Below are 26,575 nucleotides of genomic sequence, written 5' to 3'. Positions count from 1 at the left end.
CTGGTGCACGTGTGCAAAGGACGTTGCCTTTGTATGTAACCCTGTTCACAAGATGAAAGGCTGGAGGAAAAGTATTTGCATAAATTAGAATTTCACTGTTAATCTGGACCACGGTTGATCATTCTTAAAAGCACTCCACGAGGGGATCATCGGTTGCTCTGAGCAGACGGAGAGAGCAAACCGGCGACCAGAAGGTGGAACCAGCACTCCAGGCGTCGCGGGACAGGGCTCTGGGGTCCCTGGGCTTCGGTCACCGGCGCCGTCCTCCGGTACGCTCTGTGCCTGAGGCACGAGGAGTCCGTGGAACCCTAAGGACGCTCCGCCTTCCCTGCCTGTCATTTACCTTCGCCGCCAGAAGGAGCCTGGTCTCCCCCGTCTGGAGGATCCCACAGAGCTGGCGTTAACTTCAGAGGGAGGTCCCTGCTCCTGGGAACCTGGGTCCCCTGGTCGATGTCCCTCCTTCTCCCAGTTGTCTGTAGTTCTCGGCAGCCTCGTCCCCCACTTACTGGCTGTTGTTAGGAAAGGATCCCTGAACCATGACCATCTTGCCCTTCTCTCTCCTGCCTCCTGATCTCGCCCCTCCATCCACCTCCACCCCCCCATTTTCTCTCCTCCATCCTCCTCCCATCCGCAGCCTCTGCAGAGGGTCCGGAAGACACGCATTGTGGGGGGGGCAGGATTCCCACGATTCTGTCGGGACTGTGATGTCAGCACCGCTGGTGCACAGCGGAGGACAGGGAGAGAGGAGGTGGGTGCGGACCAACGGAGGCTGCGGAGTGGAGCCTGTCTGAGACCGGCCCCGGTTCAGAACAGAGCGCGGTCCACACCGGTCCACACCGGGGCGTCAGGGAGCTGGGAGCGCGGCAGGGCCCAATCCTCTCAGGAAGGCGGGTTCTGTCTTCCTGATTTCCGAGTTCACAACCAGCGGACTAGAAGGACCATCTGATGTAGAAAGCTGCCCTCCAGCAAACTAAAGAATTGTTGACAGAGGAAATCACCTCAGCTGTTTTTCACACAGCGTAGAAATTTGGTATCATCTGCGAAGTCTATTAAGAGATTTCTGGAGCCGCTGTTGTTGCAGTTCTGAGATCAGGCGAGCTGCGTAGGAGGTCTTTGATACGGTCAAGTCCCAGGCGAAAATGATGAATATGTACAGGATACAATTGTTGAATTAGTGTTCAATGAACTAAAAAAATACTTTTAAAGGGTGATACAGGTAGAAAGTTACAGCGTCAGGACAGAATCCGACAAAATAAGACAACACTGCTAAACGACAACAGAAGTCTTTGCTCAGGTGTGATCCCGGGAGCCCAGACAATTGGCTGAGCATCGGGGGACACCCCCTGTCCATCTGAGCCCAGTCTTTATACGGATGCTCAGGGTTAGAGTGAGGTTCTCTTCTTGTCAGCCATCTCCGTGGCATGACCAGAATGCCTGGAGTCAGACGTTACACAGTGGAGTGAAAGGTAAAAGTTGGTGATATCGGTCAACGAACCTAGGGCCTTCTCCTTCTTGGGAAAATGCACAGTGGGGGGGGGGGTGGGGGCAGCTCTCCTGGTCTTCCAAACGCACAAAACCTGCTTACCCCGTCCCACGTCGCCTTTGGGTGGCGCTCTTGAGTCTTGGGAGAAAAAGTCACGTAAGAAACAATTTCTTACAAGGAAGGCAATTTTTCTTTTTCTCCAGCGCATGGTCCTTCGGATCGATGTGCAGTCACTGCAGAGTCCGAAAGGGGATGTTCCGGTGGCGGAAGGCCGGGCAGTGGGTTCTAGTAACTGCTTGGCACATGCACGTTGTTTTGCTGACTTGTCAGAATGCAACACAGTACATCAGCACATCGGGTGCTGCTCCAGCACGTCCAGCTGCCCGCCCAAGCGAGTGCGGCTGGAAGCCGCAGTGCCTGCGATGCCCACAGACCACTTCACCAAACACTGCACTCTTCTGTGGTCTCCCCAGACCTCGGCAGCCCCTTCTTACCCAAACTGGAGGGGCAGGGAGGAGGCTAAAAATATTCACTGGCTCCTTAAATCGTCACTCCCGTCTTCAAAAGTACAGTGTTCTACTGAGACCAATGCTCAACGGGCCGTGGATTCCAGCGTCTGTGACGCCCCACCAGCCCCGGTACAAGAAGAGCCCAAGCCCTGGCTGGTGTAGCTCAGTGGATTGAGTGCATGCTGTGAACCAAAGTATCACAGGTTCGATTCCCAGTCAGGGTACATGCCTGGGTTGCAGGCCATGACCCCCAGCAACCACACATTGATGTTTTTCTCTCTCTTTCTTCCTCCCTTCCCTCTCTAAAAATAAATAAATAAAATCTTTTTTAAAAAAAAAGAAGAAGAGCCCAAGCTTTTGCATTTTCCCAGACCCGTGGCAGTGGGTTGCACTGAAAGGACTCATTTATGCAACAAGCCATTTCTGAGCACTTAACTGTGTGCAAGGCAAGTGATTGAAGAGATGCCTCTGTCCTCAAAGAGGTCAAGGTCTAATAGACAAGACAGGGTCCTCGGCAAGAGAAAACAAGGACAGGAGGTTCACACCAAGAGGCCCCTTGGGTCGGAGAAGGAAGGGGCTGGTCCGTGGGAGGATTAAGAATACGAGGTCTGTCCAGAAAGTGCCCAGCCATGCAATATAAAAAAATAGAGACATTTATTGAAGAAGATACAGGAAACATTGTGCATAGGATAATGACGCCTCAGTCCCCTTCAAAGTAGGCACCTTGGGACCTCACACAGTTCTCCCAGTCTCCATCAGCTGCGCCATCATATTCTCCTGAATCTCACTGGTGGTCTGAAATCTCTTCCCTTTCAAAGGCGATTTTAGTTTTGGGAAAAGCCAGAAGTTGCAGAGCACCAAATCTGGGCTATGGGGGTGCTAAGTCCCCTGGGTGATTTGATGTTTTGCCAAAAAAACTCTGCATGAGACATGATGCATGGGCAGGCGCGTTGTTGTGATGAAGCTGCCAATCACCAGTTGCCCACAACTGCAGCTTTCTGAATCATCCAAATAGTGTCCAAGGAGCAATGTTCAAGCTCAATGCAAAGTGTGATGCATCTTTGTTGCTCTACTCATTCAGTCCTTTTGAATGCAACAGCTGCCCAGTACACACGCTCACTCAAGGGCGTCTACGGCCCCCAACTAACTGGTACAGTGACGTCGTCATTGATCACGCATGTGCATTCCAGGCCACTCTCCTTGGCTGCCAGGTTACATCGATGTCGTGTAAACCATTTACTTTATATTAATGATGGGCAGACTTTTTCCAGACAGACCTCGTATAAGCTAAAAGGTGATGTTCCTTTTGTCTGCTCATGTTACATACATAACACTTTATGTCTTCATCTGGCCTTCGTATCAATAAGCACTGAGCTCTGATCAAGGAAGCCTCGGGAACCAGGAGAACGTGGGAGAGCTGGAGGTCAGCTACCGGGGTCTGAGCCTGGGCCACCGGCGCCTTCTCAGGCCCCGTGAAGAAGGCGTTTCAACCTCAACCCAGACCCACCACGGCTCTGCGCACTGCCGCCTGCATCACAGAAACACCACTTCTTGGCTTCCTGCAGCCAGCACAGGGGGGACGTGGCGAAAGGCCGGTGGGGTAAGAACCGCCAGCAGTGTCTGCGGGCTTGTCCACAGCCTCCGACGATCCAGGCTGCACCATGTGGAGGCAGAGGAGCGGGGGCCGGGGGCTGGCGAGCGCAGAGAGCCCGCTCAGCTCCGCACTGCCGACGTGTGTCCACGCAGCGTGTCTGTGCACACGTGGCACGGGACCCCGGGACCCCTCGGTGAACCGGGAGAACCCGCTGAGCAGGAAATGACCGCTGTCCGCACAGTCCTCACGAAACACGTCACTGTTATGCTGCCTGCCATTCGCCCGTGCCAGGCGAGGGCGCTGCAGAGGGCGGCTGTGACGACCCGCATTGCAGGAAAAAAGCCATTGGCTAAGGGAGACGCTGCCGCACGCTCCTGGTTAGGAAGCCGGGGATGCCACCGGACGCCTGGGCAATAGCCCCGCTGACAATGCTGGACGAAAAGGAAGACCCTGGGGCAAACGGCAGGTGGTGCAGAGCGGACAAACACGCGCTTATCTTCCCTTTACTCCCAGACACCTTGTTAAATGTCAGGGAAATGCCTGAACGTCAAAGCTCACAGCAGCAGAAGGGGCATCGTCCGTGGAGCGGGTGTCCAGTGAAATCCAGACGGCGGAAGGCGAGCGCCCGGGGAGGTGGGACTGCAGAACGGATACCGCGCGCGGACGATCCCCGGGGCCACCTGCAGGGGCTGCGGCCCTTGTGCGCCCTTGGGCCGTGGGGCAGGGAGACACGGGCCAGCGGTGGGGACCTGTTTCTCCTGACGATGAAGGAGAAAGGCAGGCACAACTTCCAGGAGAAACCCACCCCCGGCCCCAAGGACAACTCCGTCTGTGACAGAGGCAGAGGCAGAACGCACTGAAAGGGCGGGAGAGTCCACCAGGGGCGGGGCGTGAGAAGGGGCGGGGCGTGAGAAGGGGCGGGGCGTTTGTTCGGGATGCTCTGAGGGAGTCTGCCGGCTTCTCCTCTGGCGGAGCTGGTCCGCAGGATGATAGTGCCGAGCAGGTGCCTGCACGGACTGGGGGGAGGGGGGGGGGAGGCAGCCAGCTTTACGGGAGCCAGTGTTTCCTGGCTGATTTTCTGGGAACCAGACCCAGGAATCGCTCCGATACAATTTTTCAAAAATAAATTTAAAACTAGACACACGTTTCAGTTCCTCCCCCTACAAAAACGAGAAGACTACATTTCAGGTGCAGTCCTCTGGCAGACCTAATGACAACAAGAAGTAAGAGGAATAAACAAAATGTGGTTTCCGGTAACTGGGCCGGGATCATCCAGAGTTCAAGGACGGGTTGCCCTTATTAGAAATGCCACAGTCAAAGCCAAGGGTGGCCACAGGCGGGTGGGAGGTGTTGCCAAGGCACAGTCCTCCAAAAACAACAGGAAGAGGGCCCGGCTTGATGTCACAGATAGTGCCAATAGTCTGACGAGCAAGCCTGGTTAGGAGTTTTGGTGAAAATGTCATCGCTCACCTGTTCCTCCAGACGCCGGGCCCTTGGCCTTGAATGAATCGGTGCGTGTGTGCACAGAGAGACACGGGGGGTGAGAGTGTACTTCTTGGGGTCCTGTACCCCATGGCCGGATTCTTTGACCCAAAAGCCAGACCCCTTAGAGAAACCTGTGCTCAAACATTCCCCAGGTGCATGAAGAATTAATTAGTCACCGACTCCTCCGAACTAACGAGCCCGTGTGTGACTCCACGGTGGCACGCCTCACAAAGCATTGTCACCGCATCCTGGCGTGTCCTGTCTCCCCTGCCATTTGGTGAACCCTTGACGGGAAAGACCAACCGTGGCACACCCATCCCTGAGGCCAGTGCCCGGCACCCGGCACACCCACGCCTGAGTCCCGGTGCCCAGCACATTTGCAGAGCAGCTAGGAGAGAGACAGGGACAAAAAGGCAGAGGGAGATTCTGAGTCTTACTTCTCTGTTTCACCTCCCCTTCATTTTTGGTTTTCTCATCACTAAGCATTTTTGGAATTTATGAACCTACCTTGTAAGAACAACAGCATAAAAGTCACCAGCTACTTTGATAGAAGAGAATTCGATGGGAAACCCACCTCGATGCCCTCGTCCGCCTCCCTGTGCCACACGTGCTCCCCATGGGACTGGCCCGCCTGCAGTGACGCTGCTCCCCCGCTGACCACACACGGGTCGGGGTGTCCGGTCCAGACCCCGACCCTCAGCTCCAGACCACACGCCCAAGCAGCTGCTGGACACCCCCACGTGGGTGGGCCACAGGCGCCTCAAACTCCACCAGCCCAGCAATGAGCTCGGGTCTCCGGCCCCCTCCCCCGCACGACCAGGCTCTCACAAGGCTGCAGATGTCACGTGGCTCCACCTGCTTAACACCTTCCAGGCCGCCACCCCCCACTACCTACAGGATCATGTCCAAGGTCCTTAGAAAGGGGGACAGGCCCCCTGGTCATCAGGACCCAGCTTCCTCCCCCTCCTCCACGCCCACCGCCCACGCGCTCCAGTTCCCCGCCACGAGCACCACGCTCCATTTCCACGCCCGCCTAATGCGGGCCCTTTCGAGACTCTGCTTGATGCTCGCCTTCTGTCGGAGGTGTTTTTCCTGCAATCGCTGCTACATCGTCCACCCCTCCACCCCCCACGCTGAGCCCCAGACCTGCTTCCGCACAGAGCCCCGTGGGGACCAGCTGGTCCCTCGTGTTCAGGGCTGGAGGAACGCTCCATGTGCACGGGAGGGAGGACGTGGCGCTCGGAGAGGTTAGCTGACTTGTCCAGTGACACACTCACTCTAAGTGGCAGAGCGGTGACCAGGACTTGGGGCTCCTCACCCAGTTCTCCTGCTCAGAGAGTAACAGCTTTCTGTCACTTCGCCTCTTCTCTCCATGGCTTCCTATCTGGTCCCTCTCCGAGGAGGCCCCATGCAGGGCCCGCAGGAAAGGCCTAGTTAGTGGTCTGTCTTGCCCCAGCTGCCTCTCTCTGACCCGTAGCCCCTGGGCCAGAGGCTGCAGCTGGACACCAGACCGGTGGGCTCCCATCCCAGCTGCTGCCGCCCTGGTCTGGGGAGTGGGGGCTTGGCCATGGGAAGCAGCCTCAAGCCCACCTCAGGCTGCCCCTGCACTCCTACCCGTGGGAGAGAGGCTCACTTACCAGGACCTCCTGCCCCATCTCTCCCCCACGTCTGGAGGCGGTGGCTCCCCCCTCCAGGCCTAACAGCCACCAACTGCCGGCTGGCCCGAGTTCCTGTCCTCTGATTGGGCCCCTTCCCTGCCAATCCCCTCGGACATGGAATTTCTGCTCTTCACAGAGCCCCGGGCCAGGACCCCTTGGGGGGAGCCTTCTTCCTTCACCCCCGGGGAAGCTGCCCGCTCTGGCCGACCCTGCGCTAAGCCTCATGCGTCCCCTGGAAACCCCCTTGGCCCCCGCTCTGTTCCAGAGTCCCCCACAGACCACGAGCCCTTCGAGGGCGAAGATGAAATGTTGTTACTTTTGTGCTGCGTCCCCAAGGCTGAGGACAGGCCACAGAGGGACAAATACAGGTCCCAGCTGCATCACTTCGTCCCTGGACCAGCCCCAAAGTCCTCCCGTGAACCCCAGCACCCCCAAGCTTATTCCCTGACACCCACCCTCCACAGGCAAGGCCCTCGGGTTTAAGGTGCGTGGGGCACAGCAAGGTGTACGATGTCGCTGCAAGTCTAGCTCCAGGGCCAGGCGCGTGCCCTGGGAGAGAAGGACTGGAGGCTGGGACTGCCGTCGGGGGCTTGTGCGAGTATCCCCCCCCCAACGACCAAGGCCCAGAGCGGCAGATCCAGGAGGAGAGTCTAGGAGCTGGAAGTGGTATCCTCAGGCTGCAGAACTCGGGGTCCAGGGAGATCCCAAAAGACAGCGTCCACGGGCAAAGCCAAGATGGAAGCGCTAAGCAGGGTCACAGAGACCACCCGGAGGGCCTGAGCCAGTGGTTACGGAGGGAGAGACAGAGTCTGCTAATGGGCCTCGAGGGGCTGCAGGCAGCTGCAGGTCTCTTGTCAGAGACACGTGACCTTACACGCTGGGGCAACAGCCACATCGAAGCTGATAGCAACCTTTCCTGTCCACACTAGGGAGCCGCTGAGTGATTTTTACTCAGAGAGGCAACAAAACCACACCCCTGCCTGGGGCAGAATGCAGGGAGAGGAGATGAGAAACGAACCAACAGGCTCTTAGCTCCATCAACCTTGAGAAAAGTGCTACAGGCCAGCTCCCCAGCACCCGCCACATGGTGGGGTGACAGCCTGGAGCCTGCACCTGCCCGTGGCCATGAACCCCAGTTTGCCGAAGAGCCTTGTCTCTCATCCTGAAACGTAAAAGTGCCATGAGGACGTTCGCAGCAGCTTCACTCACGTTGATGTTCGAAGACCATACATTTCGAATCCATCCGGGGTCTCTCATTATGGGGATCTGCAAAACAAAACCACGAGAAGTTACTGAGTAAAAAGGTTCTGGAATCAGATCTCGGGGATGATCGCACGGCGTTGGGAATACACTGAGCACCGCTGACTGTGCACTTCGCCGAGGTGGGTTCTGTGGTCTGCAAGCTGCAGCTCAGTAAGACAGGAGGTTAGGGAAGAGGCTGTGGCGACTCTTCCCCCAGCACGTTCCGTCAGCCTGGGGTCTCCGTGACACGGAGCGCCAGAAAGCCACCGCTCTCTCCCCGCCTTCCTGCCTCCGTCCATCCCTCCCAGAGCACACGGAACCTGTCAGTGAAACTTCAGGAGACGGATCCACAGCTGGGAGACATGGGTCGAGCAGGGACCTTCCTTTTCTTTCTCTTTTAAATGCCCTCCTCAAGCACAGTCTGCTGCAGGAGGCCTCGTGGAAAGGGACAGAAGGGGACAGTACGGTGGTATCGAGGAAGGGGACCAGAGTCGGCAGCCGTGGCTGCAGAGAACCCTGAGGTTTCGGACAGCGCAGTTTGAGGGCACCCACTGCACGTGGCGGGGAGCTGCGGATGGGTGGGTGGGACGAGCAGGCCTGTGTTTCCCAGGACCGATTCTGGGCGGACCGTTGCAGAGTCCTGGAACCACCTCCGGGATAAAAAGGGTCCGTACAGTTTCCTGTAAGCTGGAACCCGGGAGAGAAGGCGCATGAGCCTTCACGGCTTCCACACAAGTCTGGGTCCTCTCCGGGAACGTGGGGTAAGGCCACTGGTTTCTTCATCTGTGCACTGCTTAACTGGACAGTTAATTCAATCCTGGTTGCAACCAAGGGATGCATTGCACGCACTCGCTGGAGTGCATCTCAGCCCCTGAGGACGGCACAGCAGGCCGCAGAAAGCCCCGCAAGATGGACACAGGTGTCCCGGACCACCCAAGCCAAAATCAGTGGGAGGCGCGAGCAGCCGCACCGGTGTCACCCTCAGGAGAGATGCTACAGAGGCTGGCGGCATTTCCACCTCGCAAGGGTCTGGTCCCGGTGGAAAGTACAGTTTCAAATCGAACACCAAATACATGCGGGGGAGGGGGGGACCAAAGTAGGTGTACGGTTGTGATTACGTGAAACAGCTTATTCGTGTGTTATAATTTATTCTTGTATGATTTTCCATACGAGCAGCAGTAAACCTGCTTTTGCCCCGAGCTGTGTACCTTTTGCTGCCACGGGGGCAATGGCGCTGCCCCTCCAGGGTTTGGGCTGGCTTCGGAGATGGGACAGAAGCACCAGAACACCAAAATAACGACCCTCAAAGCTAAGAAGACAGGACCTCATCCCGCCCACAGCTATTCGTCGTCACTCGACATTCTAGCACACAATTGGAGGCCCAGCCTTCGGGCCCTGGGCAACGACAGTTACCAATCCTAGTGGACTCGGAGAACGAACTTGGGTTTGAACCCCAGTCCTCTCACTGACAGCTGGGTGGCCTTTCAGGAATTTGACCTTTCTAAGTCTCCAAGGCCCCACCACCAAACACCATGCACTGGAGGTTCCGGCTTCAGTATGTGGATTCAGGGTCGCACCAACATTCCGTCCATCATGGTGTTACTCGTGTTAACATTTAAGTGAGGAATACAAGGAAAAAAGAAGGAGGGACGGAAAGTGGAGTCACGAGTGAGGCCAGCGCACACGGGCATTCCACAGAGTCCCACGGATCTGCAAAGAGCGGGCAGAAAGGTGGCCCTGGCCGCCGATGCCCAGAGACGGCCCCGAGTGGGTGCGCAGCTCACGGTGCAACTGAGGCGGAAGCCAGCCCTGTCCGTGTTCAGAGACTCAAGCCCACTCCCGAGTTTTCTGTTCCGGCCAGCGCCCAGACTAGCAACTTACTTTCGTGCCGTGCATTACTGTTGCACACGGTAGTTTCTCTTCTGATTCTTACACCGGCTCTGCAAGGTGACTATTGTATCGCTGTCCTTTCTTTACAGAAGACAGGACTGAGTTTTTGTAGTTATTGTTTGTCTGTTTTTTTAAAGGTTTCATTTACTTATTTTTAGAGAGAGGGGAAGGGAAGGAGAGAGGGAGGGAGAGAAGACACATCGATCTGTTTGTTGCCTCTTGTGCACGCCCCACCTGGGGACTAACCCACAACCCCGATGCGTGCCCTGACCAGGGGTCAAACCTGCGACCTTTCACTTTGCAGGACGACTCCCAGCCGACCGAGCCACACTGGTCAGGGCATGTTTGTTTGTTTTTAAGAAGAGAAGATCGAGGCTTAGAAAGACCTCAGTAACGGGCTCCTTTGCTGCCCCACAGGTCGAGATTCCCCCCAGGCCAGACCCCGCCCCGCAGCTCCAGGCCACACACCCACTGGACACTGCCACGCGGGTGGGCCTCGGGCACTTCAAACCTCGCCAGGCCAATAGACCGTGTCTGAGCTGGGTGCCCCCAGGAGCACCCCCGAATAGTACAGAAATGGAAAGAGAATCTGTAGTCAGGGGAAGTGCATCAAAGCCCTGGTTATAATACTTAATGATGCTCACTAGGGAAGGGTTGGGCTTCACACGGGCTGTATAGGCTGCGTGTGTGTGTGTGTGTGTGTGTGTGTGTGTCAGATCACAGGGACCTCAGATGTTTGTGCTGCTCCTCTCACCGACGAGCCCTCCCCTTAGATCTGAGCGAGCCCACGTGAGCTGCTTGCTCGGTGACCTGCAGAACAAGTGCTGTTCTCCACGTGCGGAGGCCAGGTTGTAAGAAACCTTCCAGCAGCCTCCATGGTGCCTGGTGATGTTCTTTATGGGGACGCCAGCCGAGCTGTAAGAGGTGTGACTGTCCTGAGGCCCACGTCCCTGCCGGCCGGCATAGGCACGCCTGCAACAGCCCCAGCTGAGCGGCCCTCCAGCCACCCCCGCCCAGCCACCGGACACTTGTGGGCAGTCACAGTGGTCCTTGCAGGCCAGCCCAGCTGCCAGTCAGGCTCCCCTGCGTCATCCCAGTAGCACGGGAGGAGCAGAACGGTCAGCCAGCCAGGCCCGCCCACACCCTGACCCTTGAAACCATGAGAGAGAAAGAGGTTGTTGTGACCAGCCGCCAGGTTTCACAGCAGTTGGCTTGGGAGGGCTAAGTGGCCAGCACAGAGCACGGGTTTGCAGGAAGAGGGGCTGGATTGCACCGCTCCGTGGGATTAAATTGCATCTGCGTATCTGTTTCCCGGCGGAGGGCGGTTTTGCAAGACGTCTGTGTGTTTGCTCTGAACTGCACAGTCTGTGCCTCTGAGTGCCCGACGCGTGCGTGTCTTGTTTTCTGGGTGTGTTTACTGCCGGGTGATGAAGCCAACTCCCCCGTGTGAAACCGAATCCCAGTCCTCACGGCCCTCTTGGCCTGTTTGTGAAGAGACCACGGAGACCACCCCCACGTGGGCGTGTCTGCACGAGAAGGTCTGATTGGAAAACGCGGACACGGCCTCAGAGGAGTGGGTTCTACTGGGAGATTCAATGCAGGCCACCGACGAGCCTCCACTGTCCACCAGGCATCATGGAGAAGAAAACCTGGCTCAGTGACCCGGGGGAGGCCAAGCAGTGTCTCGGAGACTCCGTGAGGATCGGGCCAGGATTGGACCCTGGGTGGCGGGGGCAGCCGCAGGGATTCCTGGGCACCCTGAAGCCCCAGCCTCCACCCCTGTACTGTTGGTGCCTCCAGGCCCATGCGTGGGCAGCTCAGAAGCAAGCCACCCCCACTCCAGCCCCCCAAGCTGTCTCATGGGATGTTATGCAAAAACAGTTTTCTGGTGGGTGCAAGAAATTTAGAAACACAGGTGAAGACTTTTTTCCTTGTGTGGTTCCTCCGTGCCCTCACTACGTTACTGTCGCTGGCGGTTTCCAAGAAAGAGAGAGAATGTAGCAGCCCCAGACCGCATCGGCCCGAGACCCCCTTCTCGCTGAGCAGTGTTTGCGTGCCAGGTGGCTCACCTGGGAGAAATTCTGCTGCAGAAACAACAGGTGACCCTGGAGGCCAGTCATTCACACGCCCCACCTCCACCGATTTCCCACCCCACACTCCGGCGGCCCACGATGAGGCCGTAGAGTTAAGAAATTCACGTCTGAGTGGGGAGACCCGTGGAATAAGCCAGAAGGGGGCTGAAGGGGAGTGGCTGTTTGTGCCGCCGTGATGACAGACAGACAGACAGACCGAGAGAACTGAGGCCAGAGCGAGGGAGGCTGGCCCGGCCTGCTGCGCCGCCAGCTCAGCGCACGCCCCGTGCAGCTCCGACCACAGACAGACCCGGGCACACGCTAAGGCGTCCTCCTCCGCCGGGCCATGCCGTGTAAAGCAAGGCGTGTCTTTCTCATGTGTCCGCCTGGTTCGGTGTGGCACCCTCACCTTTCTGTTGTCTGAGTTTCGATGCTCTCGTGGGTAGGGCCCTGCTGCCCCCGGGGCACTGCCCTCCCAGGACCAGGCCGAGGGGAGGGACCGGGGTCACCACTGGGCCCCCGAACACCTGCCCCTCGATCCCAGAGAAGCGGCAGCAGTGCGCGTCCCCTGGTCGTCCTAAGAAGAAAAACCCCTTCCTCGTGGCCCAGGTGACATCCGGGGTCCACGACCCCTTCTTCTCTGGACCCTCGGGCTTGACGACGTTTATGGCCACGCCCTTCCTCGGGAGCCAACCACCCAGGGCCCCTAACTCAGACGCCTCCTGGATCGGGCACTCGCCCGCAGGGCCACGACCCACCTGTTCTGATCACCGCAGGGCCAGGTCCCAGACCCCGGGGGACCCGTGCCCCAGAGCCCCTGACAGCGGGCGCACCACCCAGCCCTACGCTGTCTGTCTGCTCCTTCCCGGTGGCAAACACAGCGAAGCCCTCCCCCACGCATTCCCTCCCTCCCTCTGCCTCCCCACGTGACCCCACTCCCGTTTCCAGGGGCCTGGGAGGGTTACAAATGTCTCGCTGCACAATAGTCATTTATGTGTCTTATCAACCCTGAGTGAAACGAGTCCTGGCTTCCCTCAAAGCACACAGCATCCTGAAGCCACAAGCCCAGGGACACCGTGAGAACATCAAGGCATTGATATGCACGGGCACACAGGGGACACAGATAATGAAGGGACAGTTTAGTGCAGCCACAGCCCAAACCAAACAGACACCAACCAACCAAAGAGAACACGTCAGCCCCAGACACACAGCAGGCACAGCGAGTGCCTGCGTGTGTGAAATGGGCACAAGGACACGCCACTATTTTCAGGATTACATGCGAATGGACGTAAACAGTAGGCACAGAAACCAGCGCCTATTGTGCATTCAGCAGGTGCTGTATTTTACCATCATCATCATTATTATTACTCCCACCATCGTTACGTGTCACTAAATGGCAGCAATGGGGTGCGGTTGCTGCTCCTGTGAGTGCCGCCTGGGCCCGGTGCTGGGGACAGACCTGCGTGTTGCCGCCACCGTTCAGAGACACGCCAGCGAGCACTGGATTAGCAAACTCAGTCACCCCGTGACTGAGCACCTACAGCTGGTCACGCTCCGTGCTACGTGCTGAGCTCCTCGCGGGGGCGATTGCAAAGCTCACTGAGAAAGGATCGCTTGAGCTATTCATGGTCCAGCGAGAAAAACGGGTGCAGAAACGCACCTCTCAAGTCTAGCCCGATGCGTTCGGTTGGGGATGCATGACCCAAGCACTAGGGTAGCCCAGTGGGGCGGGGGGAACCCCCGGGGGAGGACGAGGGAAGGTCGGGGAAGACGTCTCAGAGGAGGTGGGAGCTGGTGACCAAACAGGAGTCACTGGGCCAGCAAGGAGGGCATGGCCAGCGGAGAGATGGCACAGCTCCAAGGAGACACAAATCGTCCCATAAGCCAGCGAGGGGGTGAGAGTGCCAAGTGAGTGTGGGACACAGAGCTGAAAAAGGGAGAGGGCCCTGCAAACCGGGAGGAGGAGCTGAAGGATCAGATGGAAAGAATCAGGTGTTCTGAGGCTTTGTCGCAAGGTTTTGTTGCGACGATGGGACGCAAGCCCCGGGTACGGAGGAGGGCGTGGGGGACCAGGCGTGCACGGTGGCGCTGGGGGTGGCACCACAGAGCGAGCAGCAGCCACGTGACCCATACCGGTCACTCATTGCCTCCCAGTGAGTGAGTCACATCAGAGTCAACTTAGAAATGAAGAAACTGAGGCTCGGCATAGCTTTGGGTCCCCCGCCCCAGGCCGAGTGCTGTGGAACTGGCCAAGGGGAGACCTGACCCAGGCCCGGTCTGTCCAACCCCAAAGCCTCCGCTCTTCTCTCTCTGATTTGCCTTTAGCAGCAAAGGGAGGAGGCACGGAGGCCGCCGCAACAGCCAATGAGGGAGGCGGGAAGTGGCGGAATTGGGCCAGGACAGAGAGAGGGACAGACGTCAGGATGACAGAGCCTGTGACAGCCACACAAGCCAGGATTCTGGGCAGCCGCGATCTCAGCCCACCCACAATGCCGAGGCATCACACACGTGACCGAGGCTGGCCCAGCTCCGGACGTGGGGCGGTGCATCTGCACTTGGGCAGGCCCTTGGGGCTGCACTTGGGTCAGGGGGAACCCTCGACTCGACTGCATGTGACTCGAGCTGTGGACACCACGCCCGGCGATCTAGTCACACCTGAGGCGTGGTGACCATTCAAAGCTGCACTTACAGGGATTTCAACCCATGGAGCCAGGCAGACCGGTGGCCACATGTGCATGCCCCTCAGTGTGGAGTGGTGACACACGCCCGCTCTGTGCCAGGTACGCGGCCCGTCCCTGCCCTTCTACTCTGAGCATCACGGGTGACACCATCCTGTTTTTCACCGGAGAAGCTGAGGTTCAGAAAGCTCGAGTAATGTTCCCAAGGCCACACAGCTGACGTGCTCTGTCCACTCTAAAGGCCCTGTCCCCCTCTGTCCAGCTGGCCAACTCCTGCTCGCCCTCGGCCGACACCCCCACGTTTGCAGACACAGCATCAGGCTGTCTAAAGGCCCGGCTCTTGAAAGCCAGACCCGTGACCTCAAAGGGAGGCGCGTTTCACTAGCTCGGAACGTGAAGAAACAGCTGCCTCTGAAGACATCAGACCCGCAGGACACTGTTGTTGCATTTCTCAGAAGAGGCGGGTGGCTGGGGAGCCAGTCAGCAGCCCTCATCCCGGGGAGGACATTTCAATAAAGAACTCGGAGAAAGCCCCTTGACCTTGGGTACATCCAGTCCGTTCTTCAAAAGCTGGTCTCCTGAGGCAGCTGCCGTGAAGCTGGACCCCGGCCAGGCTGCAGAGCCGGCAGCGGCCAAGAGGGGTGATGGCCTAGGCGTCGGGACACTGCAGGACACAACGTGCCCCTGCACCTCTGGGCTCCTCCCCCGACAGTGCCCCACGGGCTGAGCTGGTGGGGACAACAGACCCAATTCCCGGGGACTTGGGACCTGCAGAGAGGGGGCACCGAAGGGAAGGTCTGTCTGTTGCTTCAGAGAAAATGACAACACGGCCAGCACTGACCACAGTGACACTGTCTGGCCACCACCGCCCCGCCTGCAGCCCCAGCCAGGCCCGTAAGCAAAGCCGGACTCCGGGCTGGGAAACTGGCCAAAGCTGAGGCAGGCGTGACAAGTTGGGCCTGTCCCCTCCTTCCCCTGACATTGCTGCTGCAGGGACCCGGGCTGGGGCTCGCTCCTGGCCTCATGGGAGAGGAAGGAGTGGCGTGGGAGATGGAGGGGACACAGGGGACTGGGCACCCCAGCTCTGCAGGTGCCCACGGCTGGCAAGGCCGACTGATGGGGTGCGAGTCAGGTTTTCGGCCACAAAGGCAGGCAGCCAAGCTCCTCCCCACTCCCTCCTCCACGCACGGCAGCCTGTTCCTGTCCTGGGCCAGGCCAGGCCGAGTCACGAGCAAAGGCAGGCAAGGAAGGAGCCAGCAAGTCACTGAGGTTCAGCAGACACTGCACATCCTCGTGCTGGGGGGACAGGCCGAGCCCCTAAGTGATGACACACAGAGGTAGCGAGAGGCAGCAGCCCAAGCCTGACTCCTGGTTGAGCCCCAAGAGGCCAGAGGGGCTCCTTCTGGTGCCCGTGCACGGAGCCCCAGGCCACCAGGGGTGCGGCTGCAGCTGGGAAGGCAGATGAACCCCAGGGCTCACAAACGCGGGAGCTGAGCCAGGCTTCTGGAATGGGCGGTTCTCCCAGGAGCAGCCGGGAGGCCAGCCCTGGGAGCACCTGGGGCTCTGAGGCAGCGGGGGGGGGGGGGGGGGGGGGGTCTGGTTAGGAACGCAGGTCCGTGGACACAGACAGCAGGGCAGGCATACCTGAGGGTGCGGGGCGGGGTGCTGCGTGGAGGGGGCGAAGGGGGAAAAATTGGGACAACTGTAAGAGCATAAATAATAATTTTTTCAGTATCAACTAAAAAAAAGAGTGCAGATTCTGGGGTAGGGCCTGAGCATCTGCATTTCTGAGCAGCTCCCAGGCAATGCCACGCTGCTGCTCCACTCAGTGGAGTGCCTGGACCACAGGTAGATCATTCTAGAATCCCTAGATCAGTGCATCCCAAACCTGGCTGCCCAGCACTGGCAGCTTGTTAAACACGCCCACTGCTCAATGCCAGAAATTTGATTCCTTGGGGATTCTGGGATTCCAAGTATTAAAAAAAAAAAACCACTTGGTGGGAGATTCTGGGGCAGAGCCCTTTCCAAAGGCAGCTAACACCCCCCACCCCCCAACCCGCACCTGGCCTTCTGCAACCCCAGGACCAGGCTCCGCCTTTTCTACTTCCGACTCTCTAGCTCCACCTACCGGTTTGTCTCGTCAGTCCCAACCCAAGTGGCAAAGCTTCCCACTCACAGCTGGACCAAGGTTCAGAGAAAGGCCCTGGAGCGTGACTTGAGGGGCAGGAGGAAGGCGGGCCCCTGACCCAAAATAAGAGTTCTCTCCCACGTGAGCTGGCCTCCATGCCTCCCGGTTCTCAGCTGCGATACGACCCCAAGGTCTCGGGGGCGGGGCCAGGCCCCGATTTCTCTCTCTATCCTGGGGCCGAGCGCAGCCTCTGCGCCCGAGATGGTGAAATTCAACTGGAAACTTTGGGCGACGCGTCGCCCTTCTCCCGTTTCGTCACAGGGAAACCTCCGGAGAAGGGCAGCTTCCACGAGTGGCAGCCTGCGGATTCTGCTCGTGGACACACACTGGACCTCGGAGGGGGGGAGGGGCAGGAATGCGGGAGATGGGCCGGGAGGCGGGCGCTCCACGGAGCCCTGGCTGGGCTGCCGGCGCCACCTGCTCAGCATTTCACAGACGCCGCCGCCACTCGAGACCCAAACCTGCTCGCTTCTCAGGATGCACGGCAAGACACACTAATACACACACACACACACACACACACTCCCGCCCCACTCTGACCCGCTGGAGCACATCTCTAGCGCCGGAACCCGGGAACTCTCCACGTTCCCATGAGAGTCTGGTGTTTGGGGTACACGGTGCGACCTCCTTGACCCCCTGCAGCAGCCCACTGTGCAGACGAGGTCACGCGCACGTGAACTCACGCCGGGCCAGAGCCAAAGCAATGACACAGAACCAGACTTCCCACTGACACTTTCACAGGAGGCAGAACTACTCAGAATCCTGGTGGGGAATAATGACTTTTTGCCTTGAATAAGCATACGCCAGCATTAGCTGAGGGCACACAGGGAGGCAAGGCTCTGTTTGGGGCACGTTCACCCTGTGCACTTGACCCTGCGAGCCCCAAGTGAGGGGTTCCTGGTGTTGGAAAGCCACAGACTTTGGCAACTGGTGAGAAAGGGGCAGGCGCAACTCTGGCAAAGTAAACCCGCTCATTTTCCATGGAACAATCAGGTTCCCCTGCCAGGGGCCGATCACCCACACAAACACAGGCCCCGGCATGCATACATGCACGCATGCCCCGGCGTGGGCACGCAAAGCTTTCACCAAGGATCTGATAAAATCTCCCGTGATGATGCCCTGAAGGATCGGATAACCCGGGTTGGGCCACATTGCACTAAGCACAGGCAGTTAGACCAACATTCCTGGAGGATGTGGAAATCAGCCGGGACGGAGGACTGCATGCCACTGGCTATATTCTAGCACGTTCCTTCTTAGACATGTTGCTGGTGTTGGGTTGAAGGAGAAAGCACAGTTGTGAGTTATGGTCAGAGACGACTTATGGTCGGAGATGGTATAGTGAGTTCGCACCTCGAATCGCGCCCTCCGACCCAAACCCAGAGTCTATAACGGGACAAAACCAAACGATGCCGTGAGGCTCAAAAACAAGGCAGGTGCTGTCGTGAACCACAGACAGGTGGGAGGTGGAAAGGCGCGGGTCTCCGGGCTTGAGTCCAGCAGCCGAGGGCGTGGCCGGCCCCTGGGGAGGGACCCACAAGACTGGGCACAGGAACCAGGCTCCCCACGGAAGCCCCATGTGGGACGTGGTCCCCGCTGCTGGCGGAAGAGGCTTAAAAACGCAGCCGCACTGCTTCGGGCTAAGACTCTGGAGGATGGAGGGAGGACAGTGACACGGCCTTTCGAGCAGGAATCCCAGTGAGGGGCTGCGCCGCTCAGAGTCTGGGCACCAAACTTCCCCATCGTCGCCACCCGAAAGGGGGCCTGCGGGGCTGGCCGGGGCTCTGGGCAGCACCCGGGGCCTGGGGAGGCCACTGGCTGGGAGGGTGGCCCTCAGATCGTCTGGCCTCAGTGCACTGGGCGGGGGCGGGAGACGGATACTAGAGGAGGGAACTCACCACCACAAATAGAATATGCATCAAAACGAGCCCCAAGCAAAACTCCTTACACTTAAGAAGAGAAATAACGCTGAGAAATGCAGCAAACAAACAAACATTTAGATGAATTCACACCCGAGTCATTTCATTGAACAGCTGGCAGTGACTCTAAACAAGTATAACCAGGGTGCCTGAAGATATAGATTGAGGAAGAACTTCCACTGAAAATAGAAATGATGTCACAGAAGGGAACAAAAATTAAATGCTACCCAGTAGCTAGGGAAAAGCAATTAGATGTCTTGGAGACGAAAGCTATGGTCACTTAAATTAAAACACAAATATCAAGACCTTGGGGAGAACCTGGCTGGCGTAGCTCAGTGGATTGAGTGGGGGCTGCGAACCAAAGCGTCGCAGGTTCGATTCCCAGTCAGGGCACATGCCTGGGTTGCAGGCCACGGCCCCCAGCAACTGCACATTGATGTTTCTCTCTCTCTCTCTTTCTCCTTCCCTTCCCTCTCTAAAAATAAATAAATAAAATCTAAAAAAAAAAAAAGAAAGAAAAGTCTCGCAGCAGACTCATATGTCCTCACTGCGGAGGGGAGGCCACTGTCAGCCCACAGGAAGCTAAGGGCTGGATGACTGGCAGGCGTATACACATAATAAAAAGTTTAAAACTAAATTAGACATGAAGGGGATATGTTTAAAAATTAAGGAGAAGCGCTAAAAGAATGGGAATTCAATCTACAGTTGTAAAATCGGCTGAAGGAAACAAAAGATGCAAGGGGGAACGATACTTTTTCAACTGTCCATTCAGCTGAAGTCAGAAAAGGAGAGAAAACAGCTCGCCTTTTCAGATGTAACAGAATGAACGCGTCGGATAACAGCATCTGAGCATCAGAGGACTCACACAGGTCTGAACCAGTGAAATGACATTGAGCACAGACAGACTGCTTAATTGGCTCTGCTAGCCAAAGAGTTCATTGCGTGACTCCTAGGAAGGCCATGAGCGCTGTCTGCATATCTGGTCTTTCCTGGAAACGCGGTAAGTGGTTCTGCTGTTCGGGACGGAGGGAGGCTCTTAGCACTCCCACGGGGCCAGCTCTGAGCGCAAGCTGCAGGAGAGGCCCCGCCCACCCAGCCCGGAGGCTCCCAGATGTCACTCAGTGTTTGTTGTTTGTTTCAGAAAGTTCACCAGGGCGGGACCCATGCAGGGAACAGAGTCTGTCCTGCTACTCCGCCCCCACCCCACCTCCACCCTCACCCTACACAGAGCCGTGGGGTCTCAGGATGGGTTGGAAGGGACCATGGTCCCTGCCCCCAGGCACCGGGGCTAAGCAGACCCACGCAGGCTGGGAGCAGGGGTTCCCAGGAAAGCTAGGGTTCATTCCCGCAAATGCTCTTCAGGGAGAAGCACAAAGGCAGAACGTGCAGTGGAGAGAGCGTGGTCTGTCAAAGCAGGAGGGCTGCGCGGGGATTGCGGTCTCCTGGTCTCCGGGCTGGCAGTCATGAGACCTCGGGCCAGGGAGGCAACCTAGTGAGCCACACACTCAGCTCGCACCAGGGCTGATAAGACCAGACCAGAAGGGGAAGGCCTCTCAGGGCCCCGGGCACAGAGAAAGCTCTCAGTGAACAGCAAAAACAGTACTACGCCTGGACAGTTACCATTTTTGAAAGTGCTTTGGCGTATCCATAAACTAGGAGTAACTCAAACGTGTACAAAATAACATTAAACGAGACGCCTGCGCAGCCTCTGTCCCGCCGGTGACCTCTCGCCCACTGGGCGTCTCTGATTGGAGAAAGCCCAGAAACCCGACCCGTCTTGCTTCACCCTGAACTGGGAAGTGTCCACCCAACGGCTATTAATAAACTCAGCTCCTGCCTAGGTCAAACCAGGCGAGTCCCCAGCTAGCCAAGTCCCCTTTTCCTTTACTTTGAACCACGTTGAAATTCAAATCGTCTTGTTCTTAGAATAAGAGAGTTCATTCCAGAAATGACAACAAAACTCACTTCCTGTTGGCCGAAATGTTTTATATATTAATTCATTTTCCATTTGTTCTCCACTTGCACGGAGCAGGGCGGGGGGGCGGTGGGGGGGAGGCATGGTCCCTGCCCAAGGCTGCCTTGTCCGGGGTCACCGTGGGACAGCGCCCTCTGGAGGCATTTCTGAGACAGGACACTTCTGTGGCCCACATGACAGCCGTCCAAGGCCCGCTGCCCTGTTCTGGGGTGAATGGGAACAGGCAGGGCCTGCAGGAGGCACCGGGGTGTGGAAACAGGGTCCGGCCTCCCAGCCACGGCCAAGGAGAAAGGCTCGGTCCACCAAGCAGGGGCCCGGAGACTGTCCCTCTGTGTGTTGCTCCGAAAAGAATCCCAGCCCGTGACACCGGAGTTGAATGGCCCTCGGGAAGTTACCCCTGCAGGGGTTTGCAGCTGTGCTGCCTGTGGAGAGGGAGGTGGGGGCTGGCAAGGTGGCGGCTGACGTGGGAAAAGCAAAGGAGCCTTGAGAAGGGTGGTCACCAAGCTTGTTGTCTTTGCACCTTCCGAGGTTGGCCCAGGTCTATAAGGGAGGGGTCTGGGTATTGTCACTGGCAGCGAGGGTCCTGTGTCAGGGAGGGCAGGTGCTGAGAATCGTGGTCGGGCCATGCCCGGGGCCACAGCCGGTGCACAGGGCCCCTCTGTGCATCGTCACTGTGGTTCTTCCTGGGGGGTGGGGACCAGATGGTCCCGTCCCCCTGGCGGGCCCTGCTCCAGCCGACATGTGGCGCACCCCAGACCCATTCTGATGGGGTTCCGGCTCCAGAAGCCGGCTTGGATCCAGGGCTCCGGCTCGGAACAGCCAGGGCCAGCAGGATGCCAGCCCGAGTTCACATGTCCCATCGACTCTCAGTGCACTCATACCCACAGGTCCTTCCAGTGCATTTTCCGTGCAGCAGCTGCTAAGCGAAAAATAATAAGACTCCCACAGGTTCACCTGACTCACCCTCCCCCTAAGCCGGCAAAGCAGGTTTATCGGCCCCAACTGTATGGACGAACTGAAGGCTGAGAGAGACTTGGAGGCGGTGGGAAGGGGAGCTGGCAGTGCAGGTGCGGGCACACCTGTAGGGCAGCCCTGCCCCCGCCCCTCTCATCAGCAAAGCCCCTGACCTGAGTGAGAGTCTGTGGGAGGAAGCGAGCGCCTGTGACTTCACATTGAAGGACTCTTTCCTTTATCCCCATCCTTCCCAGCCCCTCTTCCCACCACTGGGGTCCAGCTCCGGCCCACCCGCCACAAGAGGCTGCCCTCCTGGGCTGCCACACTGCGGTTCGGTGGCTCTCGGCCCGGACACAGCAGAGTTACGGGGTCAGATGAAGACGACCCCCACAGTCCTGCTCTGTGTGCGCAGAGAGGGGGGGTCTGGGCTTGGGTGTCTCCTCCTCACAGTGCTGAGACCCGTGGTCCATGGGGAGATGACCCGCCTTCTCTTCCTATTCTCGTCATATTTACAGGTGGTCTCATTTTTCAGGCTTAGCGCCGTTGTTCATACCGGCTACCATTTGCTAAATACCTGCGAGCGTTCTATTACCAGGTGGTGTAAGCCCCGTCTTACAGGTGAGGAAGCTAAGTTTCCAGGAAATCGAACCGTGTAAGCGGCCAAACTGGGACTTGAGCCCAGGCCTGAAGCTTCTGCCCCCCAAAACCACCCCCCCTTTACTCGGGTCCTGTGTATTTGACCCTGAGTGTCTGCTTTCTACCGCCCCTGGATGCCTGACCAAGACGGATGTCGCCGTGCACGTCCCAGCTAAGGAGAAACAAAATCCCCGGAACAAGATCTGCGGATCTCGCTCGAGGGGAACAGCCCGTCCTCCTCCCAAAGCCAGTCCCTGCCCAGGCTGGCGGAGCCCTCAGCCTGGAAGGCTCCAGCCGCTGTGTGCTCTGGGCATGGAAACCCTACTCTTCTCCAAGGCGGGGGGCTCCAACGCTGGTGTCTCGGAGACCCCTTTCCCGGCCCAGCCAGTTGGAATTCTTCCTGATCAGTGACCCCATGAACTTGGCCGCTGGCTGGGGGCAGGCCTACCTGCTCGCATTCTGCTTTCACCTCCCAGAGGAGGGGACCAGGTGTCCCCCTCTCTGCACACCCCACGAGGCTCTGCATACCCTCGGGGCCCAGAAGGCAAGCCCCATGGATTCTCGGAAGGGCCGTGGCCGATGTCACAGGTGGATGATGCCAACGTAACAGATATCTCGGAGGGTGCCCAGGCCGCCAACAGTCCTTCCCCCGCCCCGGGGCGAAAGCACCCACAATGGCTGAGCCCCTTTTCCTTTCCCCAGAAGCAGCCAGTGCGGCCCGGGCTCCCGGCCGCAGTAGCTGCGCCCTCCTCCTAGGCTCCCCTGCCGTGCCGTCAGTCCCCTGGGCGTCTGCCTCGATTTCCTGCTTCGCGTTCCCGTTCTGCTTTGCCGAAGACCCCTCTGGGCCAGGCCCTCCTCTGTCCCCAAGCGCCGGGCGGGAGGCTGGCTCTCCCACTGGAGCGGCCCGCTGGGCTCCCAGTGTCCCCACCAGGGGACAGCTGCCCCTCAGCCCCGCAGGCCAGATTCTCCCCGGCACCGGCACACGTCGGAGAAAAGCCCCAGTCCCCGGGACCCTGCAGACCCTGTGCCTGGAGGACACCCTGCAGGGGCTGGTGCTGCTGCTCCAGAGTCCAGGACCCGCCTCCCAGTGCCCCCCACCCCCCGCCAGCCACAGAGGCCCACGTCCCCCCGGAAGGAAAGTCACAGTGTCACACAGTGGCCCGTCTGGGACAGCACAAGGGCCACTGAAGGCTCTAACCTGGGGCTCTAGAGTCAACCCCCTAGACTCTAGGGTGCCGTGAGGGGCTGGACGAGTCACGGAATAAAAGGGGCGAAGGGCTGGGCCCAGAGCCCTTCCCGCGGCTGCAGTAGGCCAGCCTCCCCCAGGGCAATGAGCAGAGTCCGAGTGCCGTGCGCCCAGACGCCGCAGACGCCGCGCACGGAGGGACGACTGGCTGGCATCGTGCCCTCTTACTCCCACTCTGCCGCATGTCCTAGATCCTCTAGAATCAGCACACGTTCACAATCAGGACAAATAAGGAATAATCAAAAACTAGGAGCCAAACACAGGTGTTGCCAGGGCGTCCCCAGGTCACAGCCTCTAGAGGTGGCCCGGGGGGGGGGGGCGGGCAGCTTCCTGTCCACCCCCACCCCCACTGCCATCAGCCCCTGCGCTGCCGGGGTCAAGTCCCGCCTTCACAGCCTCGGTTTCCCCAGCTGTCCAAAGGGAAGGATGGCGTCAGCCCGGATTGCAGGACAGAGACACACGACCTGCACTGAGACCCGGGTATCGGGGCTGGGAGACCATCGGTCACCGTAGTGGGCGTGGGGGGCTTTGCGGGAGTCCCTCACTGCCCCCGGAGGGGAGGCAGGTGCACTTTCGGCCAGCCCGGGGCTGCTGTGTGTCGGGGCATTTCCGGGAGTGGAAGCAAGGCCCAGCCCCGTGAGCCCCCACTCACCACACCACCAGCCTCTTTAATTAGAGGGTGGGGCTGGCCGGCCTCACAGTACTTCTGGGGGTGACAGGGGGTGGGGCGGGGGTCCCTACCCTGTCCCCTGCCTGCAGAGGCAGGGCCGTGGACCAGCCCCGGGAACTTCCGAAGGCCTCCGTCCACTCAGCAGCTCTCACCCGAAGGGCCCAGAGGAGGGAGCAGCGTCTGGGTCCTCTTTCTCCCATGGGTGTCCCCACTGCATCTTAGCATGGGCAAGCTGCCCTGAGCACAAACCTGGCTAGAGGGACAGGTAACCACCAGCCAGGAGGCTCAGTCTGCCCCACACAGGCCACGCCCCTCACACGATTGCCCGGGGAGGCAGAAAGCCCCCAGCCCCCTCTGCTGCCAGGCCCGCGGAGCCCCTCTGAACCCCGGAAGAGTGCCGGCCCAGCCAGCCGTCTGCAGACGAGGGCCAGAGGCGGAGGGTCACGGCTCACCCGGACACTATGTGTCAAACCCCTGCCCGGTGGAAGGGACAGCCAGCCCCGAGTTCTAGCCCAGGTCCCACGCTCAGGACCACTCCCACTGGGCGTGAGCTGAACACCCTCCATGCCTGCCTGGGGGGCTTTCAGGGAAAACAGCTGCTGACAAACAACCTCCGCCCCCACCCCACGGAAAAGCCCCGGCAGCCAGGACGGGACCTGAACAGGCAGATGGTGCAGCCCCTGGCTGTGGAGTCCGGTGGGGCCCCCAGCACACACAGCACACTCTGAGACTCGGGGTCCGACGACCGCATGGGGGGGGCCCTCCCTTCCCCCAACCCCCACCTCACTGCACAGCACAAGGCCCCAGCAAAGGGCCTGGAGCAGGAAGCCCTCCAAACACCCCGTGCCCCGTCTGGAGGATCAAAGCCGTCACTATTTATTTCCTATTCAAAGCAAAGGGAAAAAGTCCTTGATTCTTGAATAAGTTCTAAAACCTCTATACATGCGGCCTCCGTAGCGGGAGCCCCTGGGGAGCACCCGGCTGGTCCCACCACTTATTCGGTGAAGTGTGAACACACGAATCCTAACTGGCACCCCCTCAGCACAAAGGATCCCACGGGTCCCCGCAGTGCTGTTCATCCGGGGATGCTCACGCACGGCCCTTACCCATGACCAAGGTGAATCCGGGTGGTCCTTGTCCTTCGAGGGCTCCCAGGTGGAGCCACAGGTGCGGGCCTGCTCCTCCATGGCCCCGCCCTCGGGATGCTGGCCGCCTCCTCGCCGCCACCACCAAGCCCTGGGAGAAAAATGCCGCCAGAGGCTCCCTTCACGCCCTCAGGAGCAGGGAGGCTGGGCCGGGGACACTGAGGGAGGCTGGGCCGGGGACACCGAACCCGGCAGGTGGCTTCCCCAGGAGCTGGGCCAAGTCACAAGGCTCCGATAGAGAGCAGAGTGTTGAATTGCAAATCTTCTCCCACCTGGGGACTTGGCTGACAACTGGAGCCGCCTCTCGCGTCCTAAAGGCCGCAGGGTCCCCCAGGGGCCAGAGGCAGTGGACTCGGTGAGAGGAGCCGGGCCGGGGGCGCGACCCCTGCTGGCCGGCAGCCAGCACTGTCTTCATTCCCTCCTCCCCCGCTCTCTGATGCTCAGAGGCTAACCAGCTTCCCCAAGGTCACACAGCTCCAAGGACAGAGTAGGGATTCAGACCAAAGGGGACTTCACGGGAGGAGGTGCCGGAGAGACCGCCTAGTGCGCTGGGGGCAGGAAGCCCCACCCGCCGCAGGGGGGCGGCACATAATCCGAAAATGCCCTGGGGAATCCTTTCTCTCTACCCTTCTGTGTGGCCTCCACAGCCCTCGGGAGGTCGGAAAAGCTGGGGTCACCAGGTCACCATCGTCACCTCCATCACACTCAGCAGCACCCGCCAGCACGACAGCTCCCCGGTTCTGAGTGCCTCCCACATACCAGGAGCGAAGCGGTTAAGCCACACGCTGGCATATAACTCGCAGAGCAACCCTAGAAATAAGGTCACGGGTTGAAAATAGGAGCTTGGAGAGTGGGCCCCGGGTCCCGAAGCAGGAAGTGGCATCTCAGGGCCGAGCCACCGTGAGGGGCGGAGCCAGCCAGCCAGCCAGCCCCAACCCTGCCGGGAGCCGGGGATGCGTGGCGATGAGCCTGTTGGAGGGGCCTGCTGCCGGGTAGGGGGGGCTCCAATAACCAGGGCGGTGTCAGGCAAGGCCAAGGGCAGAGGGCACGCCACAAGAGTGGGCGGCAGGGGCGTGACAGGGACAGAGTAGGGGACACTTTGCCATCTCACCCAGAGAGAGGAAGGGAGAAGGTGCTTTAGAGTATTGGCATCTGAGCACGTGGGCGGGGAAGCCGAGGCCGGGAGAGGAAGAAGGGTCAGAGAGAGGACGGCGGGAGGCCGGTGTGCAGCCAG

At 59.0% G+C, this 26,575-nt stretch overlaps 1 protein-coding gene across 2 annotated transcripts in view; it reads right to left on the bottom strand.

The window, feature by feature from the left end:
- LPIN1 (lipin 1) overlaps positions 1–25,461 on the bottom strand; it is a 91,148-nt gene extending 65,687 nt beyond the window's left edge. For both annotated transcript variants that reach the window (XM_036027669.1, XM_036027670.1), the window contains exons 1-2: positions 25,303–25,461; positions 7,939–7,995 (exon numbers count right to left, since the gene is read on the bottom strand). In XM_036027669.1, coding sequence (XP_035883562.1) covers positions 7,939–7,995; positions 25,303–25,383 — 138 coding nt within the window. In that variant the 5' untranslated portion in view covers positions 25,384–25,461. The remainder of the gene's footprint in view (positions 1–7,938; positions 7,996–25,302) is intronic.
- Between the last annotated feature and the right edge of the window lie 1,114 nt (positions 25,462–26,575).

The sequence above is a fragment of the Phyllostomus discolor genome, chromosome 6 (assembly GCF_004126475.2).
Source record: "Phyllostomus discolor isolate MPI-MPIP mPhyDis1 chromosome 6, mPhyDis1.pri.v3, whole genome shotgun sequence".
NCBI lineage: Eukaryota > Metazoa > Chordata > Mammalia > Chiroptera > Phyllostomidae > Phyllostomus > Phyllostomus discolor.
Note: the sequence above shows the minus strand (reverse complement) of the source record. Positions and strands in the feature narration are given on the sequence as shown.